Genomic DNA, 9,955 nt, shown 5'->3' with positions numbered 1-9,955 from the left:
AGCTTGCACACAAGATGCTCTTAGCCCTTTGCAATGAACCCTTCTGGCTGCTTTATATGGATGCTTTCTTCAAGACTTCCATTAAGGAATGTTGTCTTGACATCCTCTTGCCAAATAGATAAAAGAATCCGGATAGACTTAAGCATGACTACCAATGAAAAAGTTTCCTTTTTCATCAAACCTTGCTTTGAAAGTTACTACCTTCCTGTCTATCCCTCTTTTCCTATTATAGACCTTTTTACACCCAACGGCTTTTACACCATTTGGTGATTCTACAAGCTTCCAGATTTTATTAGAATACATATATTCTAATTCTTTTATTCATTACTCTTTGCCAAGATGCCGCATCTTTATCTTGGAGTGCTTCATCATATGACCGGAGATCAGGTTCATGTCCTCCAGGGATCGAGTCCAAAAACTCTCCCAAAACATGAACCTATTTAGGTTGCATAACAACCCTCCCACTACAACAAGACACTTTCTGTAATTGTGTATCAATTTGTGATACGTGTTGCAGTTTTCTTGTGGTATCTCATCTTGTACAGTTGGTACTATGTTTGACATGTCCTTTATTATTTCCTTAAGAACAAATTTACTTATGAGCACGTGGTTCATTATATAGTCCTTTTCTAAAAAAAAACAGTCATTGATGCTAACAATGACCTTCTGATTTTTAAGACTATAAACCTACTTTTGTTTATCTAGGATAACTTACAAACAAGTGAACTCCTATCCAACTTATCATTGTCTCTCTTTAACATATGTTCTGGATTACCCGAATCCGAATATGCTTCAAAATAGGTTTTCACCTATTCAGCAATTCTATATGAGTAGAGAGTTATAACTTGGAAGGTACTATGTTCACTTTCGTTTTCAGAGTTTATCCTTAAAACAAATTTGGTAATTTTCTGAATAACTCATCATCTATCTAATTATTTCATAAGAGTCCTTTACCTTCTTCTACTACACCATTCTGTTGGGGTGTACCAGGTGCAGTTAGTTGGGATTGAATCCCTACTTTTGATAAGTGACTCCTAAATTCTCCCAAGAGGTACTTGCCACTACGATCTTACCATAGTGACATTTACTTTAACATTTCTTCGCATCAGCCTTGTACTCTTTGAACTAATCAAAGTACTTAGTCTTGCGGTACATTAAGTAAATTTATTTGTATCTTGAATAGTTGTCTATAAAATAGATGAAATATTCAATACTACCTCTTGTCTGAATAGTGATAGGATCACACAAATCAGAATGAACCGATTTCAACATATCTTTGACTCCATACCCCTTGGACTTAAAAGCTTCTTGGTTATTTTCCTTCCAAGTAAGACTCGCAGGTTGGAAAGATTTCCACTACCAATGAACCCAAAAGTTCATCAGCTACCAATGAATCCTACTCAAGTTAATATAACCTAGCCTTAGATGCCAAAGATATTAATGGTTCATTTCCGAAGGTTGCTTTCTCTTAAAATTAGAAGATGTGTTACTAATTTCCATTTGTTGCATCGTGGGAGTTATTGGATTTATAAATTGCCAACCAACGTACCAGAACAGATAACTTCCCTCTTTTTCTTAATAACAACTTTGTTATTAAAAGAGGCAGAATATCAAGTTCTTTGAATAGTTTAGAAACTGAAAACTAGTTCTTTCTAAACTTGGTGCGTAAAGACAATTACTCAAAAATCCATGTTTTATTCTTATCAAAAGATAAACATCTCCCACTGCAACAGCTACCATTTTTACAGTAGTGCCCATGTGGACGGTGTTTTAATTTTCATTTAGTTGCTGGATTTCCTGGAACCCTGCAATGAATTGCGGACATGATTGATGGCATCTGTATCTACACTCCAGGTTCTGGTAGATAACACCACCAAACATGTTTCAACTAATGAATTAAATACACCTATATTGTTCTTAGTTCTACGAAGACTACCTTAATGTCCAAGTCCTATTTCCAATCATTACAATTGGGACTACTAAGTCTTTTCTATAGTATAACAACTAGGGGATTGACAAACATTTTAAATCCTAAGAATCACAAAAATATTTGGTCAAGATCAATTCTTTAAAATCCCCATGAATTTTGTATGCCACGATAGTGTGGACGTATACAAAATCAAAGAGGAGATTTTATCCATTAATTTTATTATCTCGTCAACTTTACTTTATGACGAATAAAATTAATAGTTGATCTGTCTTTGATCAAATATTTGGTCAAAACTTTTTGAATTTAAAATAAAATATTGATTCCTCAAACATTATTATTTAAATTCACCAACACCTCAAACACCGTGAATTTTGCATGCCACATTAGTGTGGACGTATACAAATTCAACATTTGTAAAAGGAGGGTTTTACCCATTAACTATCTTGTCAACGTATCCTTATGACAAATAAAATTATCTCAAACACCGTTAATTTTGTATGCCACGTTAGTGTGGACGTATACAAAATCAACCATTTGTAAGAGGGGGTTTAACCCTTTAATTTTATTATCTTGTCAACCTAGTTTTATGACAAATTAATAGTTAGTTTCATTTGGTCACACAAATAATAGCAGTGACTCCGATGGAGAGGATACTATTAGATGTGTCTAAGTGTATACCATTACTTGACACTAAGTCCATTAATAAGATTATGCCCCTTCCGTTGGGGAAGATCACACGCTCTTAATTAACTTCCTATAGTCATCCAAAAATGGAAGTCTGTTCTAGTGATCCACAAACAAGCTCATCCGTTATGGAGGAAGGCACTCAGAGCCAACGCGCAAGCTTGTTTGCATCACTTACAAACCAGTAATGGAGACCATGGGATTTATTTAAAAATCCCTCTCCCACTTAGTTATTTATAAACGAGGAATTTTAACTATGCTAGCCTACTAGTCATGTATACTAACATGCACACACAGCACAATATAAAAGCAATAAATAGAAAATCTAATTTTCAACTATTATGGCTTTTATCTCTAGTTGTCCTCCGTGTGTTGTCATCCCAAGCTGCTGCCATATTTGGCCACCGCCACCGGGTCTAGCTGTCGCATCCATCTTGCTCCTAGTTCCGCTGTGCCTCTGGTCCTTAGAAGGTTCCACGCTTTGCAAGATTCGATCCGTGACATAAATAGAATTTTACATTTTGATCCTATATTCCATAAAAGGAATGTACATGTATCTAGATCAAAAATAAAATCCTAATAAAACTAAATACAGCTCCTGCTGTATTTTAATACAATCATGCACACACAGATAAATGCCCTTGACATGTCCAAGGGTCCAATCACACACATAATAACTAAAAGCCATAATAGTTGGATCCTGCATCCATAAAGTTAGCACATCCTACTATTAATCTGCCTAAATTATGTATGACATGTGCATAATTAAACTAATACCAAATACACAGAGGCAAAACCCTAGCTCTGATACCAATTGTTGGTTGCTACTCGGAAAACCTAGAGGTTCCACTGTACAAAAATTTTGTACAAAGGTCTGAACCTTTTCCTAGCTACCATGTGTTCTTTTAAATTAAATTTTGGATCGCCTGCGGAACTTAACACGTTTGATCCAAAACTTAATCTATTTGTTCTTTTAGGTTTTGACTTGGATCTCCTGCGGAACTTAACACGTTCGACCCAAGTCACCTTAAGTTATTAATTCCATTAAATATTAATTTCCATAATTGGTTCCCAGTACTGACGTGGCGAGGCACATGGCCTTCTTAGATATGGGAGCAACCACCACCGACTAGACAAAACCTTTTATAGAAAGCTAATATTTAATTTCCTAAAATAACTTTAGGTTAACTGAAAAGAACAATCAAATCACAAGGGAAAGAAAAACAAAAGAACACTATATCGAAAACAAATTCGAAACTCTAGAATCGTATGCCTCTTGTATTTAGTATTATTTCCAAAAATAACTAGTATGATGCAGAAACAAAAATTACTAGTTATATCTTTTAGAAAGACCTCTTGATCTTCTACCGTATTCCTCTTCTAACCTCGGACGTTGTGTGGGCAACGATCTTCCGAGATGAGAACCACCAAGCACCTTCTTCTTCCTTACATCAAGAGTCAGAAGGGTCGGGTCAGCCGGCCGAACGGGTCGAACGGGTCCGAGCGGAATCAAAGATAACCCGATGGGGAGTCGGGTTTCTGACGCTCATGGTGAACAAGGTTGCTAGGCCGAGCGGGTGGCCCGCTCGGCCGAGACATAAAACAGCAATGTTAAGGAATAGTCTCAGCCGAGCACACGACCAGGAATATCCTGAGCGGACCAGTACCTGCGTCCGGTTGGACGTGATGGGACTGCCGAGCGGCGGGACGCTCGGCGTGGGGAGAGAAAAGACAAAAGGACAAAGGAACATTCTCTGACAACAAGCATGTTCGAAGACCAAGCCATGCACAGAAGCCCATGACAGAAGGTTCTACTGTCCCATCAGAGGTGCTCGGACTGTAGCGGTATGGTGTCAGGCAAGCTCATCTGGCAAGCCCATACTGAGGTATGGTGAGAGGACACGTGTACGCCTCGGTATGTGTGCACAAGCCTCCTCACAGCTCTATATAAGGGTCCTCATACTTCGCCGGAGGTACGCACGACACAATCTTCGATCCTTGGAGCCACCTTCTTGTTTTCCCCTTGCCTGACTTGAGCGTCGGAGGGTCGTCGCCGGGAACCCCTTCCCGGCTCGACTTCTTTGCAGGTTCGCCGGAGCTCTATACGGTCAGTCAGAGAGCCACGTCATCGGTTTGGAGAGCGCTACGTGCCCAGCGTCCATCGATTCAGCGTTCGGACAGTATCATGACTCAAAATTAATAATTGAGTTAGTGGATTGATGAAATGACAATGAATGATAGTAGTGGTAGTAATGGTTAAAGTAAAAATGTTGTTCAATATATCTTTATTAGTTGTATTAGTGGGGTAGAATAGTTAAGTTTGTGAAGTGAATTATAGAATTAATGAATTATCATGAGTTATGTTAATAACTCATAAATAGACTACATATTATTATGAGTAGCTAAAAAATTATTATATTCTACTTTGTCCATCTTATCCCCTCATCCTCCCATTTTTATCTAACAATATATTGCAGTCTGCAGTGCAGCAACATGTAATTTCTTAAAATCAATATACATGAGCAGTATTAACTAACTAACTAGTATTACATTATACAGGTAGGTTGTCCTATCTGGAAGGGCTACGTACTCATCGTCTTCTTGCTCAGTGTCATGCTCAGCGAGAAAGCTACCAGCTGCAGATGAATACATCGTTACGTGCGTGAGTGATGACGCAGGCTTTATATATATATCCAAGATTCAAGATTGAAACATCGATCGAATTGCATGCTTACGGAGATGAAGCCGGCACACGTGACGCTGAAGCCTTTGAAAGAAAATGGCGCGTTGTCTGATAGAAACAGAGCTGTGCGAGAGCGGAACAGATAGTTAACGATCATCTATCTGTAAGTGCAGGCACGAAACGAATTCCGAATGAAGTTAATTACCGGTGAGAGGGGTGAAGACGAACGGTGCCAAAATGCTCGCGAAGGAAGCTACACCGGTGACGCATCCTTGAGCCATCCCCTGAAGTCGTGGCATATATGCGTAGTAGAGAAACCTAATTAATTAACCAGAATCTCATCATTAAAAAGTGATGCCAATTTCGACAGCTGTTACCTGTTCAGCAGGTCCGACTTTCTTAGACACGATGCTCCTAAGCTGCAATTGGCAATTAATAATTGAGGTATCAACTCCAGTACTGGTTATAATACTATTCTTCCCGGATTGAATCATCGATCGGAGAACTAAATGTAATAGAAACCACTTACGCTTGGGTCAACCAAGACACTCAACGCCGCAAATGCAGCAGCAAAGTAAGGGACCTGCAAAAGAGTATGTATGTATACATTTGTGCGAGTGTGGGTCAATTCTTAAGGATGATCGATACAGAGATTTGAGTAATTAGTACCCAGTATGACCACGCAACGCCGTAGAGAAATATCTGCAGTACAGAGAAAAACTCAGAAATTGGCAAGAATATATAGTTCGACTAATTGGATATATAGATAGCAAATTAAATGCAAATTACATGTGTGCAGGTGGCCAGCAGGCCGATAATCAAAAGTCTCTCCTCGCCTATAACAGGTGCTAGCAATGGCATCAATAATAACTGGGAAACATACATATGATGCTCGTGCTTAATTAAGAAGAATATACGTTAGTAATTAAAGTTGCTATTTAACAGAATTCGTTAGGAAAACCTGTGATGTGGCTCCTAAACAGCCAACGATCAGCATCAAGTCAGCAAACTGATCTTTGTTAAACTGAAACTTTGCTTTTAGATAGTACTGTCGAATACGAAGAAGCCAAAAGACAAATGTGCACAATCGCAGAGTCAGTTATGAAGTATGTAAAACTATTTCGCTTCTGAAAAGTATACAATAAGAGCGAGCGAGGAGAATACCAATAGGACTGCTTGATAACCACTGTTCGCAAGATTGGTAAAAAAAGCAACAGTTGCAGCTCTTGTTAAGGTTATGCTGCATGACCGTAAATAAAATTAAAAAAAAAAAATCATACCTCAGGGTAAACATAATAAAATTAAGAAATATCCCTTTGTTGGACATGAGAGACTAAGTGGTGAACAATTTCCCCCTTCTTACTTCCTACTCTCTTTAACATTTATTGAGAAGCTTTAGTTAGAATTTCTTAACATCAAAATTATGAAGGTAATAGACAGAATATTCCTTTTTTTAAAAAAAAAAAAAAAAAAAAAAAAAGGTAAAAGACTAAGAGCCATGCTCAGTTGATTGATTTATCAATTAGCTCTGTAGGACCTGTTATCAAAATTCGTAACATGATTAGACAAAATTAATTCAGTAGATGAATCAAAAGTGAAGTTGGACTGATGTAATATGCTTGTGTGACTGACCTACTCCTCAGGAAGGCGATCATGTCACTCGATGCCGGAATATTCCTAAGAGCAGGCAACTTGGGAGGCGGCTCACCTTCGCCGGAGCAGAGCGGCAGGGTGGACTCCTCGTCGGCGAGAGAAGCTCCGCCATCGGTTTCCGCCAAAAAGATCTTCATGTAGAGCGCCGCAAAACCTGCGACCGAGGCCGAGACCTGGAACGTGTAGGAGGTGGGGAGGAAGCGGGCTACAAGGGTGCCGGAGACGAAACCGGAGAGGGATATACCGGACAGTACGCCGAAGGCCGACGCCCTCTTTCCCACGCAGACTCGATCCGCCTGTAAAGGAAAAATAATTAAAAACAAAAGATCAATAATTAATTTCCTTTTTTCATGAAATATAATGTTGGATGAATAATTTAACGAATTAAATAATGTATTTTTTTAAAAAAAAACATATATAAAAAAAATAAATATCTATTATTATTATAATTTAATTACTTACCACGTAAGCGAGGGTGAGACATTGCATGCTCCCTTCACAGAACATGGCGGTCAGCATCTTAACCACGTAGTAGGCATAGAAGTAGGGTTTCGATCGACCAGATGATAGAACAACTGCGAGCCATTGAGCAAGCAACAAAACAAGTAACAGCGGCCCAGCAACGAAAGAATTAAAGACGAATTTTCACTATTGCTCAATTAATAGTTATCAATTTTTTTAAAAGAAACCCGAAAATTTTAATTTTAATTTTAATTTTTATTATTTTTTATTTTTTTACAAATAAACTTCACGTGGTTTCTGTTATATGGAGAGCTAGCGTCCAAAATGATCTAGTCAGTTAAAATAATAATAATAATAATAATAATATTTTATAAAAAAAATAAATACCTAATGGTATGATAGCAGCTGTCATGGGAAGGGAGAGCAGAGCCTTTCGACCGTACTTGTCTGACCAGTTGCCCACCAAAGGAGTCACGACAAGGGCGCCCAAACCAGATACCTGCAACCAATGACTCACGTCCACGCATAATATTAACAAAAATAATAAATAAATAAATCACGGAAAAGAGAATGTCTGTCCAAACTTCAAACGGCAATGAACGATCTGAAAAGTTGCTCTAGTATTAATTAATTAATTGCTTGGTAATTAATTACAGGCAATAAAACTGCCTAACAGCGACTAGTTTACGTTGGTTTTGATAGATCTCATCAATTCGATCCAAACAACGAAAATTTATATATGTTCGAGTGAAATTATTGCAAATCTCGTCTCGACTATTATAAATGTTGTTATATTGTTTGTTTGTTTCTTAAACACGACATACACATCCGCGACAATGGGAACTCTGCTTGTTTAACCTAGCTAGCTAGATAAAAGGGAATCAGACAAACTCGCGCGTCTATAAATTTACGAAGAAAGGATCAAGATAACGAACTCACAGCCTGACTGATGCCGCTGATGGCGAGCGAGCACTGATCCTGCCTAGGGCAGGCATGCAGATTGGAACTCCACGGCGACGTCTGTGATCGCTGGCCGGAATCATCGAGTAGATGGAAAACGAACAAGTACTGACACAACTATCTCGATCACCACTCTCTCCTCCATGTCCCATTGGTTTCTAGCCGATCGACGACATACAGTTGTCAAATTGAATATAGATTTCAGGCTCGCAAATTTGACTTGCGAGGCGAAAGGATCAATGTTTTAACTACTAAGCTGGAGGAAATTGAGCGTTTTCGAATGGACAGAGATTAATTAAAGAGGTATATATTTTTTTAAAATAGATACAGGAAACAATTAAAATATATAGAATCCATATTTTAGATATTCGATCGATAAAGTTGATTATATAATGGAACAATTAAGTACTCCACGTACTATCCGAGGAATCAGACCATTTCTGCTACCACTTACGTTGCCATATATCACGTCGGCTTCTTTCCCCTGTTCTTCCAGAAGACAAGAAAAAGTAGAACAAAAAAAAAATCGTCCATAAACGCATTTCGGAAACGTATCCAGGTTTCTAATCTTCGTTCCGATAGGTCTAATTAGTCCCAATTTAATCAATTGATCATCAATGGCGAACTGGTCGATCGATCGATCGAGTGCGAAAAATTAGGAGGAGGATGTAATTATTACCGCTTGGTGGACGCCGCTGAGGTAGATGGCGAGGGAACAATGGTCCTGGCCGGGGCAGAGAGCGTCCATAGTGACGTCGGTGATCGCCGGAAGGACCATGTAGACGGCGAAGTGGAAGAGAAAGGTGCAGGCGAAGAGGTGACGCAGATCTTCGCCGTCAATTTGCTTCTCCATTTTCGGTCGCTAGCTACTTGATGGATGGATTGGATTGGATTGGATTGGATTGTTGATATATAGAATAGAGATGGGCGGATGAAGACGAAGGAAGGAGTTGCTTGGAAGGAAGGAATGGAGTGGAGCAGACTTTGCTTGAGGGAGGGAGGGAGCGGATGGAGTGGAGTGAGCAAGGGCGAGAGAGACGGAGAGCGAGAGTTGAGTGGCAGCGAAATATATAGAAGTGGCGGCGACTGACGAAAAGTAGTACTGGTCGTCACTCGTTGGGTAGATGTTTGATTTGCACGCACCAGCGAGCTTGACGTGGACATTACGTGAACGATCCAGTCAGCAACCATTTTGATTGGAGGTTAAGATTCTGTGGTTTAATTGGAGCGATGATGGATCTAATTAACAACCAATCGGAAAGGTAGGACTATTTCACCGCATCAACAATTTCCCTTACATTGCACGCGACGCGAATTAAGAGCGCACCTGGACAATTTACCTCGTAGACGATGTGCCTACAGGCTGCACACGTGCCACTTCATGGCCGTCACGCAACGGAACCTCAAGCCGGACAACTTCTTGGCAGAATGCGATGGAATTATTAAAATTCATAGCAGAATAAGATGAAATTAAAAATTTTCATCGCTAATTCTACCGAAAAATTCTTTTTCGCCTCGGATTTTGTTATAAATTTTTAACAAAAATTAATTCATTATAAACAAAATTTTATGACGTTAAAACT

General features: G+C 39.0%; 1 protein-coding gene across 1 annotated transcript; it reads right to left on the bottom strand.

Moving 5' to 3' along the window:
* Nucleotides 1-4,928: 4,928 nt before the first annotated feature.
* Nucleotides 4,929-9,400, bottom strand: LOC122025067 (tetracycline resistance protein, class E-like). The gene is made up of 13 exons (XM_042583824.1): nucleotides 9,052-9,400; nucleotides 7,800-7,911; nucleotides 7,413-7,525; nucleotides 6,930-7,246; nucleotides 6,462-6,537; nucleotides 6,259-6,345; nucleotides 6,087-6,167; nucleotides 5,967-5,999; nucleotides 5,827-5,880; nucleotides 5,675-5,716; nucleotides 5,503-5,581; nucleotides 5,350-5,420; nucleotides 4,929-5,250 (listed from the first exon to the last, which is right to left on the bottom strand). The coding sequence occupies exons 1-13, from the start codon at nucleotides 9,223-9,225 to the stop codon at nucleotides 5,197-5,199; spliced, it is 1,293 nt and encodes a 430-aa protein (XP_042439758.1). The 5' UTR covers nucleotides 9,226-9,400; the 3' UTR covers nucleotides 4,929-5,196.
* Between the last annotated feature and the right edge of the window lie 555 nt (nucleotides 9,401-9,955).

This window comes from Zingiber officinale, chromosome 9B (genome assembly GCF_018446385.1).
Source record: "Zingiber officinale cultivar Zhangliang chromosome 9B, Zo_v1.1, whole genome shotgun sequence".
NCBI classification, from domain to species: domain Eukaryota; kingdom Viridiplantae; phylum Streptophyta; class Magnoliopsida; order Zingiberales; family Zingiberaceae; genus Zingiber; species Zingiber officinale.
This window is presented reverse-complemented; position numbering and strand designations above follow the sequence as displayed.

Excerpts from the sequence above, each read along its gene's own strand:
- LOC122025067 (XM_042583824.1), bottom strand. The coding sequence starts at position 9,225 with ATGGAGAAGCAAATTGACGGCGAAGATCTGCGTCACCTCTTCGCCTGC. Across the intron at positions 5,582-5,674 it reads AAGTCGGACCTGCTGAACAG|GGGATGGCTCAAGGATGCGT; the intron begins GTAACAGCTGTC and ends CCACGACTTCAG. Across the intron at positions 5,421-5,502 it reads CGTCTTCACCCCTCTCACCG|CTCTGTTTCTATCAGACAAC; the intron begins GTAATTAACTTC and ends GCTCTCGCACAG.